This window comes from Thunnus albacares, chromosome 7 (assembly GCF_914725855.1).
Source record: "Thunnus albacares chromosome 7, fThuAlb1.1, whole genome shotgun sequence".
NCBI lineage: Eukaryota > Metazoa > Chordata > Actinopteri > Scombriformes > Scombridae > Thunnus > Thunnus albacares.
Window position 1 is genome coordinate 13,789,356 of NC_058112.1, and position 12,665 is coordinate 13,802,020.

The 12,665-nt window shown below is 40.7% G+C and overlaps 2 protein-coding genes across 2 annotated transcripts; one reads left to right on the top strand and one right to left on the bottom strand.

Annotated features, from left to right (window-relative positions):
• Nucleotides 1-818: 818 nt before the first annotated feature.
• Nucleotides 819-2,651, top strand: rag2 (recombination activating gene 2). The gene has a single exon (XM_044357159.1). The coding sequence runs from the start codon at nucleotides 819-821 to the stop codon at nucleotides 2,418-2,420; it is 1,602 nt and encodes a 533-aa protein (XP_044213094.1). The 3' UTR covers nucleotides 2,421-2,651.
• A 2,159-nt stretch (nucleotides 2,652-4,810) lies between these two features.
• rag1 (recombination activating 1) lies at nucleotides 4,811-9,503 on the bottom strand. The gene is made up of 3 exons (XM_044357172.1): nucleotides 9,169-9,503; nucleotides 7,936-9,065; nucleotides 4,811-7,082 (listed from the first exon to the last, which is right to left on the bottom strand). The coding sequence occupies exons 1-3, from the start codon at nucleotides 9,501-9,503 to the stop codon at nucleotides 5,335-5,337; spliced, it is 3,213 nt and encodes a 1,070-aa protein (XP_044213107.1). The 3' UTR covers nucleotides 4,811-5,334.
• Nucleotides 9,504-12,665: the final 3,162 nt, after the last annotated feature.

Below are 12,665 nucleotides of genomic sequence, written 5' to 3' on the forward strand. Positions count from 1 at the left end.
CAGGAAAATCATGCTGAGCTCTGTCTTTGTGTAAAAATATCTGGAAAGTTATTGCCTCAGAAGTAGCTCCTAGAAGTGTCATTTGTTGCTGTAATATGCTGCCGCCTTATTTTCGTGTTTTTGTGTCCTTAATTAAATATTGTTGGTGTTATTTTACTTAAGGAAAGAACTCAAGTGCTACTTTGTATTGCCAAATAAAAGGAGCACCAGCAGCATGCATATAGTACAAAATCTATGATAAAAGGTATAGTTGTGGTTAACAGTTGTGGTTGTGGTTAATAAAAATGTTACTGTTGGTAGGTGTGACAGTGATGTAGCTTCACTGACAAAAGCATTTCCATCACCAATATGTCATATCTTGGCAAAATGAATCTTAGAAAAAATCCAGTTTGCATTCTAATTTTTTTCATAAAAAGCTCTTTTTACCTTTTTTTTAATTTTAATTATTAAATCGTTTACATTGTGATTTAGATTTTGTCTGTTAGCAACTTTCTAAACTGTTCCACATAAGCTAACAACTGGTATGTTATTAATATATGTATAACATAATGTGATAATAATATTAATATACAGTATGTCATTCTAGTATGAATGTCCCTTTTACAAATTTCAAAAGGGAGGGAAGGAAAGGACTTGTGGAGAAGCTGAGTATCTACTAATGCATTTTTGGAGTCTACAGTGCATACAGGATACACAGTCTTCCACATGTTACTGTAATAAACAGGAAGTCAAATTTTAAAGCCCATGCATGAAAACAAGCAACAGCTGACTGTGTTTGTGTGTTTGTGTGCTGTTTTGACACAGGCACCTGCCGGAAAATGACCCTGCAACCATTAACTCCAGTGAACTGTGCAGGCCTTCTACAGCCCGGCTGCTCTCTGCTGCAGCTGGATGGTGAAGTTCTCCTGTTTGGCCAGAAAGGCTGGCCCAAGCGCTCTTGTCCAACTGGAGTATTTGGGGTGCGGTTTAAACGTGGTGAACTTAAGTTAAGGGCCATCTCCTTCTCCAATGACTCCTGCTACCTACCCCCATTACGTTGCCCTGCTGTTTGCCGCCTCGACCCCTATGATGGGCTTCCAGAGAGTTATCTCATCCATGGTGGTCGCACCCCAAATAACGAGATCTCCTCAAGCCTGTATATGCTTACCATGGATAGTCGCGGCTGCAATCGCAAACTGACCCTACGCTGCAAAGAGAAAGAACTGGTAGGTGAAGTGCCAGGGGCCCGATATGGCCACACAGTCAGTATGGTTCAGAGCCATGGGAAGACAGCATGTGTATTATTTGGTGGTAGGTCCTACATGCCGGCAGGAGAGCGGACCACAGAGAGCTGGAATAGCGTTGTCGACTGTCCTCCTCAGGTGTACCTGTTTGACCTGGAGTTCGGTTGCTCCTCTGTTCACACTTTACCTGAGCTTAGTGATGGACAGTCTTTCCATTTGGCCCTTGCCAGAGAGGACTGTGTCTACGTCCTTGGTGGTCACTCACTAACCTCTGACTCCCGCCCACCTCGACTGTTCCGCCTGCGTGTTGAGCTTCTGCAGGGCAGTCCTTTGCTTTCCTACGAAGCCTTAGAAACTGGTATATCCATCTCTAGTGCCATCATCACCCGTACAGGTCCTACTCACAAATATATTATCTTAGGGGGGTATCAGTCAAACTCTCAGAAGAGGTTGGAATGCAGCACCGTGACTCTGGATGAGAAAGGGATCCACATTGAATCCCTGGAACCACCTAAGTGGACCCCAGATATCATTCATAGTCGAACTTGGTTTGGCGGTAGTGCCGGGGAGGTAAGCATCCTGCTAGCTGTACCGACTGAGGGAAGGCCATCCCAACCAGATGTGCATTACTTTTATCAAGTGAACTTTGAAACAAAGGGAGAAGGCAAAGAGGAAGAAGGAACCCAGGGCTGCAGCCAAGAGTCGACCGATTATGACGACTCTACTCCTCTTGAGGATTCTGAGGAGCTCTACTTTGGTCGTGAGCCTCATGAGCTGGAGGACAGTAGTGATGGAGAAGAGGAGACTTACAATGAGGAAGATGAGGAGGATGAATCGCAAACAGGCTACTGGATCAAATGCTGCCTTGGTTGTCAGGTGGACCCCAACACATGGGAGCCTTATTACTCCACTGAGCTCCACCGGCCAGCCATGATCTTCTGTTCCAGGGGAGAAGGAGGACACTGGGTCCATGCCCAGTGCATGGAGCTGTCTGAAACCTTGCTGGTCAAGTTCTCTCAGGGCAGCAAAAAGTACTTCTGCCTAGACCACGGAGGCCTGCCTTACCAGGAGATGACCCCACCTCGACAGGTCATGCCTTTGAAGCGCACCCCCATGAAAGTAAAGGACAGGCAAACTCCTACAATAATGAAGATGTCTCCTGCCAAAAAAAGCTTTTTCAGAAGGCTTTTTGACTAACTCCAGTGTTAATTGTAATGCATGTAGATCATCACTGTTAAGGGTGCTCAGTATATATAGGATGTTTTCTTGTTTATATTCAGGGAATAAATGATTGATGAAAAATATTATCCTGTCATTAAATTTGTAATGAGGATATTCAATAAAAATGCAAGTGAGTAAGTGGGCCTCAAGGTGAGATTGTTGTTGAGATACACCAAGGTCAAGAATGAAGTCAAGCTTAAATAAAAACACAACCTGAAATCTGATTTCTCATTTTACAATTTTCATTTTTCTCATGGTGTATACTTTCATTAAGGTGTGACAAAAAATATATTTTCTTGCAAGTTTATCTGTTGTTAGTTTATTTTTTATCAGCTGTATAATGGCTTATTTTCATTTTGTATTCCATCGTGTACAAGAGTGAGTATAACTGGTTTAAATAACACTTTGTAACACTGTCTTCCAGGCCAAATGTTTCTTTCTTTCTTTTAAATTTTGAATATAAAAATAAGCAGTTGTGTACTTAATTAAATTTGTGATTAGATTAAATAAATAAAACATATGACGAAATGAAACTTTCCTGTCTCTATATCTGTATTTTTCTAATGGACACTCACAATGATTATATGTGACAATTAATCTTAATCATTTTGTATTTCATCAGTGGAATTCCACCAGAGTGGAAATAAAAAAAGAGCTATTTAACACGTCCTAACACTGGCCTCCTAGAGAGCAAAATACACCATAATCGTTTTTTACAATTGTAAATTGTATTTAAATGACATCTATGAAAAAATAAAAAAAGAATACCTAATATACATATATAATAAAATCAGAAATTATGAATAAATAAAATATAGACAATATGATGAAAATGTCAGTGTAATCAGTTCATAGTCATTTTGTATTCATTGTATTCCAGGTATTTGGTATTTTGTATTAAATTCCAAAATACCTAATATGCAGATATGTAATAAAAATGCATCCTGAAATGAAAATGTAATGTTGTCATATGACGATACTACATTATGTATATAACAGTACTATATATAGCTCCTTCTGATTGAGTTTTTAGCATATATGTGTACAGTGTTTCAGATTTGTATTTTTATCAGCTGTTTATCATTTTATTATTTTCTATTACATGAATCACTGTGAAAGTAAGCCCTCACTAGTGCTGTCCTCCAGAACCAAATGAATCAAAATTTTGTGCTATGATATAAGTTTTTGAAATTGTAAATTGCTTTTAATAATAAAACAAAACCAAAAAACAAACCAGAATATCATGTCAGATTTATTTAATCTTTGGTGGAAACAAGGACAAAACAAGTACAAAAAAACTCCTTCTTCAATTGTCTTTTTCAGTTAAAATACAACAGAAACATCCATAAACAGCACACAACTGCATTTTAAATCAAAATCTAATAAAAATAACAAATGAAAATTGTAATAAGTAGTGGTAATTCTGTGAAATACTGTACTATTATGCAGAATAAATCATCACTGAAAGCCCTCTGCAACCCCAGTAAACAGTTAACTTGATATTTAGTGTAATGTGGAAAGACAAAATGAGGAAATACATGGTGAAAAGTGAACAAGTGGGAATTGGTGAAGCATCCATCATCCATTACATTAGAAATGCAATTCATTATTGCAAAAAAAAACAAATATGGGACAAGTTGCAATATAATGCTCTAAAACATGATGTTATTGTAGGACTGTGACACAACCATCCAGTGAAATGTGAATATTTCACAGCTGTCATGTTTAAACTTATGACAGCAAAATAGGATCAAACATTCAATCAAATAAGAAAACAAAATTGCCTGTCACAATTCAAAATGTTGAGGGCAGAAAAAGACAAAATAATCAATCAATCAAACAAATAAAGTTGCCAACAAATCAGTTTACATCAGGTCTTTCTAGCTCCCTCCTATCCCTCTTGACTGTCAACCATGGCAATGAAGAAATATCAGCAGAGAGATGGGGCCAGGTAATATACAGAGCTTAAGAAAAATCCCTGCGTGCTGAAGAGTCCATGGGGTATTAGGCTCCGTAATGGACCATACTGTATTTTTATGATATCAACAAAAAGGTCAGTATATGCTTTATTCTATGTGAAAAATTCGAATAAGTATCATTTATCCTTCACTGTGCAAAAACTGAAAGAGATAAAAATTGGTTCAAAGTGACCTGGCATCTATTCTACCCCTGAGGGATCCCACGATAAAGCACTAAAGTAATCTTTTTCAGAGGGCACTCATGAAACAAAGAACATTTGGGTCTCTGTGATTGCATTTTGCTCCAGCTCAAATGATATATTAATACAGTGGCCACAAATGTGTCTTTTTAACACAATTTCCCTCCATGACTTACAGTGCTTTCATCTGTTTCCATAAATATCCTCTCTATATAAATTCATAAATGTGTCATATCCTTGCAATACTATAAACTGCATCATATTTCACAGACGGTGAAGATAAAAAAAAAAGAACTTTCCTGCTAAGAGCAAGGGAACATCTGTGTGTTACTTCTATATTCCTCTGCTGTCCCATCTTCACACTGTACTAATTGCCACAAGTAAAATACACATTTAACAAAACATACTGTAGCACACTGGAAATTGCAAGTCCAAGAATGTAGATATTTAATTAAACAGTATATTGTAAAGTCTAACAATTAATGATTATGCATGTTTGAATTTGCTTTATACTTGTATCCGTGTATTGTATCACAACAAAATATAAAACATTTTAGAAAAAAAGCCATTCCTGCTTCAAGTCCTCCCAATAAATGCAGATAGAGATCGGCTCCATGCAATCTGCAAAAGAAATTGTTAACTAGACAATCTATGACACAGGCAATAAACAGATTATACAACAATCTTGAGTGTAAAATCAATCAAATTATCTGGCTTTCATGTGAAAAAGAATCAAAAATTATTAACTTCCAGAGACATATCTTCATCCTCCAGGATCTCATCTGGGTCAATGGTAGCTTGCAGAGCTTTAGCAGAGTCCTTGTGAGCCTCCATAAACTTCTGCAAGTACTTGGATGTGTAGAGCCAGTGGTGTTTCAACACGTCCTCAAGCTCAAAGGCCTTTGACTGACGTGCATTCATCTTCCGGAAACGCCTGAACAGTTTGTTTGCCGACTCATTCCCCTCACTAGCCCAGGCTCCGATGGATCCATCTCTCTCTATGATTTCAGGGACATGGGCCAGGGTCTTGTGCATGTAATTAGGTATCTTTCCATTGTACCTATATTTGAAGGCAGAGGAGAGGAGGTCAGCAAAGCTCTGGGAGTTAAAGCTATAGCGGCACAGCTGGTCAGGGCACTCCTTGGCTGGGTAGGTGGCGCGCCACACAGGCTTCATCTGTAGGTATAGCCTCATGAGCTCCCTCAGGTTCTCCCTCCTCTCCTCTGAGGGCACCAGCTCACACACCACCTCCACAGCCTCCTGGGTCATTAGCCTGCGAGCATAGTTCCCATTCATCCTCATTACTGGTTTAAGCTTCAACTTCTTCCTCAGCTGTTTATCTAGGGCTGCCCTCCAGCTGCGCCGTTCTTCCCGGCTGGGATTGACCTTTCGATACACCTCCCCAATTTCATCCTGGAAGATTTTGTAGAACTCTGTGGCATTGCCAATGTCACAATGTAATGCATCCATCGTGGGCTGGGTCTCCATGAAGGGCTTGGCAGAGACCCCTTTGACTCTGTCCCGCAGCTCTTCTCCAGACTCAGAAAAGGGGTTGGTTCTCCATATTTCGTAACGTTCAAGGTTCTCGTGATGACTGCGGGTGATGGAGTGTAGCACCATGTTTTGAGATGCCTCTGCTCGACTGGAATCACACAGAGTGCAGACATAGCTGGACCCTGAGGCCTCCAGGCCCTCCATCTCTCGTACCATCTTTTCATCGTATCCCGTGCCTCTGAAGTAGAAGCGGAAGGAGCGAGGCAGGCCGCCGATGGAAAGGATGAGCCTGCTCTCTTTCATTGCATTACGCTCTGCAACTATCGGCCCCAGGAGAGCTGTGACTGTCTCATGGTCTGATTCATCCACAAACATCAGGCAGAGGGGCTTACAGGACAGTTCTGAGTTTGGCTTTGGCTCCGTGAAGATAGTAACCTCCTCCTCCTCATCATCTGCCAGGACAGACACAGTCATAATAGTAATAGAGAAACGTACAGCCTTCTCGGGAACAACTGGTCCTCCACCATGCTTTTCACTGACATCGCCCATGCCATCGCAGGATTCCTTGATCGTAACATTGAAGCCTGAGGTGCAAGCACTGTCTTCCATCCCACTTTCTCTCAGCCCCTCCATGATGTCCTCCTCCAGATCCTTTAATGCTGACACTAGTGCCACATCATAGCGAAACCGCCGAGAGATGGTGTCAGGTAGGGAGTCATCCACTGAGGAAGCCCATCCAGAGAGCCCATTAATAATGCCAACATTGCAAGATGCAGACACATTCTTGAGAGCTGGCTGCCATTCAAACTGGTGAAAACCAGGGAGAAGCTCCTTCTCTGTGGCTCGAAGAGTGTGCAGGGGCTGAAAGATCTGGCGGCCGCTGGTAGCTTTGACAGTCCGGTACATCTTGTGATACTGGCTGCAGCTGAGGAAAGTGTTGACCCGAATGGCCAAACACACAGCAGGATGCAACCCAAAGCCTCTGCCTGCAGAGAGAGAGAAAATCAAAAAGGGAGAAAGTTTTAGAGAGAGACAGAAAGAGGCAAAATAACACAGAAATAAAACAGGAAAGCAAGAGGAAAGGATTGAGACATGAGGAGAATTATTCAACACCAAACTGTGGAAGCCCATTTCTAGTGCTTTGAAAAGAACTGCAGTATCTAATATTTCCTCATTTGATATCCCGCATTTGGAGTCATTTATACTATGAGACATAGAGAATCACAAATTTAACATCCAAATGTGAATGTATCATTGTCAAAAGCCCACAAGCCCATGATTAAAAAATCCAATATTTCCTAATTTCCAAATGTTATAAGGGGACAGAGGGTGAATCAGTGAAGCTGGCGAAAGTGATGTATTGGCTGCAGATGAAAACAGACACCAGCTGGCTTCTGTTCCCCAGAGAGGAGGATGGTGCTGTCTGTGTAATTTGCAGATACAAGAGCTGCTGATGTTGTTTTGATTCTAACAGCCCCTTCACAAGAGTTGTTATTGTGCATTAAAGGGAGTGTGAGAATGAGAGACTGGCAGACAAGCAGACAGAGAATGAGAGTTGGACAGAGTCAGGGAGGGGCTGGGCGTGTAACAGTAGTGGTTCAATAGACAGAGATGGACAATAATGAAAAGCTTTTCAATCAAAATCACAGGAAACTTTCTCCTCTCTCCTTAAGTGTGAACCTTTCAACTCATTGTTATTTATGAGATATGTGTATTCCTCAGAGGTAGGCAGAAATATTAATGAGCAAACACTATCATAATTTTCATTTGTTTGTGTTCATCTTTCTTAACTATGGGGGGTTATGTTGATTGAACAAAAGCCTAATAATCGCTTTTTACCTTGCATCATAGCCTCTAGCTCGTCTGCCTGCCGGTGTTCATTCCCAGATCTCAGTGCAAGCAGAAACAGCGTCAGACACACAGACTTCAGGTCGCCACCTTCCTCTTTGTCTGCAAACATCTTCACCTGGTTCTTCAGATCCCTAAGCCGGTGTTTCTGGGCACGGCGAGTTAGCGATAGCAAGTGCTGACGGGGTCTTCCCCCTTTATTGGTTAGCAGGTAGATGTCAAGTTCTGATGACTGCTGGTTTGTATCCTGTTCATCCAGATCATGGCCCACACAGTGAGCTTTAAATGAGTCTAGCCTTACCTTCTGCCCACAGCTGCCTCTGGGGCAGAGCAAAGGCAGAGAGTGCAGGGCTGATAAAAAGGCTTTGGGAGGGGGAATGAGGTCATCAGGGCCACAGGGCAAGTTGCAGGCCGGGCAGTGAGGTCCCAGAATGTGGTTATATTTTATGATACAGCTGCGGCAGAAGAGGTGCCCACAGGGAGATTGAACTGGGTCAAAGAGCAAGTGGTCACACACCAGGCAGGTGAAAGAAAAAAGGAAGTCCACAGGGAGCTTCTCAGAGATCAGCTTGGTACTCAGGTGGTCTTTCTGGCAGTGGGTGATGTTCCTCATCCAGTGCTCTCTCTGGGTGCTGGTTTTCTTCCAGGCCCTAACCACAGGACCATGATGACGGTCTCCAAATGGTCTCAAAGCTCTCCTCTCACCAATGACAATGCTGTTGCCGTGGTCCCACCTGGTCCTTTTTGCCAAGCTCTGGGCTCTAGGAATGGTCCTCCTCTTTCTCTTAGTCCGCTGGAATGACGGTTTCTTGGGAGAGCAAAGATGGCAGGGGGAGGAGTGAGGTTTCCACTCAGGGACTCTTGTTCTGGAAAAGCTACAGACGCCCCCTCCTCGTATGGCAGCCATCCAGCAGCGATGGCAGAACGAAAGAGGGTGGACAGCTTCTGTGTCCTCTGTCACATCCACTTTGAAGACTTTGAGGATGACCTCCGGCCAGCTTGTAAACTTGCAGCCCATTTTACGCAGGGCACCCTTGCTTGCCTCATCCAGATCCGCATGGACATCATGCACTGGGCCTTTGACTTTCCTTAGGACATTTCCACAGAGGCGGCACAGGCACCTTCATAGAGGAAAAACAATGTTGTCAAATTCTTTGACAGAAACATATATAATATATAGTATAGAGTATCAGCATATAATATACGATAGTAACATTTGATCACCTGAGGTGGTTCATATGGGTGTCCATTTCCTGTAGCTTCATATCCACCCTCCGGCCCGGGCCCTCCACATTTTCCTTGCTTTTTCCACCTAGGCATAATTTCATAACACTACCTGGACCCACACTATTATCCAACTCTATATTTGGAGCTACAGGAGGCAAGAACCCTGACAAGGCACCATTCTCAAGGTGTGTCTCACTGGGCAACGGGGCCTTCTCCATGGACCTCACCCTAAACAGTTTAAACTTCCACTGAGAGTACTTGGAGTGAGGATGCTGGAGCTCAGCCGGCATTGAGAATCTGGGGCCATCTGTCTCCGGGCTCTCTTCTGCCATGGTGCAACTCAGAACTTAGACCCTGGAGAGGAGAGGAGAGGAGAGGAGAGGAGAGGAGAGGAGAGGAGAGGAGAGGAGAGGAGAGGAGAGGAGAGGAAATAAGAGAGGAGAGAAGAGGAGAGCTTAGTTTGATGCATTGAAAAAGTATGAAAATAATTTCAGATGTCCATGAGAGGCCCATTAATGGATACAGAGAAAAGATTCAAGGGTTCAAATACTCAGATATCCCCAGTGCCTTCTTAGCGTTGAGCCCATGACACGATCAAACAGCTTTACTTGATTCCTGTTGAATTTATACACCAGAGTACCCTGAAATCCCACCGAACAGAGAGTAGTGAGCCCTGACCTAGTGCTGTATTATACCGTAAGTGGCATTTAGATCTTGTGTAAAATGCATGAGACAAGCATTGGGGGATCGATACAGCACAAAAATCTTCATTTCTCTCATCTCCAATCCCATCGCTCAGGGAGCCATTGTGACTCTTTTCCTTTGACACACTGAATTTGCTAAATGGGCAACCTTATCCCTGTAAGGCTGTCAATCATTTATATTAGTCATTTTCTTGGCTGGAGAGAGAGTTGGAGCCCCGGGAGCCTCCGACTGGCATTTTAAATGCGGGGAAAAAATTGGAGACACAGAAAACTTATTTCATAATACATAGATATTGACCAAACAGGAGTGAAAAGAAAACAAGAAACCATCATACTGAGTAAAGATCATAAAGAATTATTCCAGACACAACACTGTTCAATTGAGGAGTCATATTTCAACAGCAAAGCACTCTTATGATATAGCACAGGTAAGATCAATGATACTGCTGCACTGACAGACCTTATTTCATCTCCTCCCATACTATCAAGGTTTTTTTTTGGGGGGGGGGGGGGGGGGTAGTTTTACTTTTGCACAGTTTAAAAAATACAGAAAAATGACAAAGATAACAACAGTGCAGGGAGAGGCAGAAAACCCAGTGGGCTTACTTGAGGCCTAAATTATGTTCAATTTCACAATGTTACAGAAAACACAAAATTAACATAAATCCCTAAATCTTATCAAAAATTCACCTCTGCAAGTGAGAAATTTAGGAGGATCAAGATCTGAAGATTGACGAGTTGAGTAAGAATGGACCTGTGAATGTGCTTTAAAGTAAGTTTTGAACTGCTAAGGAATATTCTCTTCACTTGAATATATCTCATAAATAAAAACACATATTTGAGATATTGATGTCATAAATAGTAAGAATCTGGATTTTCTGAAATAGAGGAACACATGATCGGGTTGCAATCCTAACAAAACATTTCTGGAGGACCAACGTTTTGTAGAGAGTATTAGGAAAAGTACTGGCCCAAACTATATTACAATATGAAAGGTCGGGATAAATTAGATAGTTAAGAGACAGTTTGTGGTGACAAGATAACTGACCCTCCTTATTATATCAATAGATGTATTTATTTTTCTGCTAACCCAGTCAGTTTGATGTCTCCAAGTCAAACTCTTATCAAAATGATAGAGTTAGATTTTTTTGTTTTACATTCAAAGATAGTTTATTTAATCTGAACCATGTAAGGTAAGCAGTTAAACCAACATTAGCATTCTTAATCAGATAGACAGAGACAGAGAACTAGGGTCGCGTCATCTGAAAACATTATTGGAGAAAGGATACTTGAGACATCAGACAAATCATTAATATAGATAAGGAATAATAATGGTCCAAGAATGGACCCCTGCTGAACCCCACAGGCTAGTCTGGCTTTGTTGGAATAGCAACCCTTAACAGAAACAAACTGTCCTCTGTTGTACCTAGTATCATGAAAAACATATTTATTCAGCTTTTTCCAATAAAATATGACAGTTAACTGTATCAAAAGCTTCTGAAAGGTCTATGAAAATACTACAAGTAAATTCATTATTATCAGGTGCAGAGGTAACTTTGTCAATCAGGTGAAGCAGAACCATATAAGTGGAGTGATTTGGAGTGGCAGAAATTTTGTTAACCAATTAATAACCAATAAATTTATTACATTTTTGAGCTATATCAAAGAGAGAGAATTTTCACCATCCAAAAGACTGAAGGTAGCTCTGGGGTAGTCTTTTATTATTTTCTACTACTTTTTAATATCTTTTGAACACCTCTTAAATTTTTCACTGAAATCTTTCTTTTTTGCAGATCTAATGGGATGAATATACTATTTCTATAGGATTTATAAACACCATGGGTAAGAGGAGTAGGATGTGAGACATATTTTTTGTACAGCTCATTCTTTTTCCTCGAAAGCTTCAGCAAATCAGCTGAAGGTTTATTGAAGTCTTGACTGCATTTCTTGGTAGGACTGCCTATTGGAAAACATTAATTAAAACTAAAGCTAATAACTTTCGTAAAATTTTGATATGCAAAATCAGCATTATTTTCCTCATATACATCACTCCATGAAATACTGGCAAGCATGTCTTAGAATTTAGAAATATTTGACTTGCTCATAATTCTTTTGTGCATGATTTTCTTAGGATATTGAGTTCTGTTAACCTTTAATAAAGAGTACTGGAGTATGGGGAAATCATCTGACAATTCTTGATACACGACCCCAGATTTCATTCCTTTGCTCAAAGAGTTAGCTATCAGTCAAAGTTGCTGAATTTTCTTTAACTTATGTAGATTTATGAATAAGAGGGAAAAAGTAACTAGAATAAAGAATATCCCCAGAATAAGAAAATCCACAGTAAGGGAATTTAATTAATTTTTAAAGAGGTTTATATTGAAATCATCAAAAATGTAACAGAGTTTATCCTTGTTGTTTATCAGTTGAACTGGATAAACTTTCATTAAAATCTTTGTCAACAGAGTCAAGTGGGCAATAAATAACACCAACAATAACATTCTTTCCACCAGAGACACCAGAGAGCTCTAAAAAAAAAGCAGATTCCACCTCAGCTCTATCTGACTTCAGAGAGAGATCATCCCTAATTTTAAATTCATAGTCACCATGAATGAACAGAGATACTCCACCTCTAGATCTATTCTCTCTTACATAATGAACTGAATTGTATTTAGGTAATTTAAAGATTTCTCTAGAGTCCTCTGTAAGCCAAGTTTCTGATAAAGCAATAACAGAAAAATCATGTTTGAGTGAAGATAAATAATGAATGAATTTGTCATAGTTGCTAAA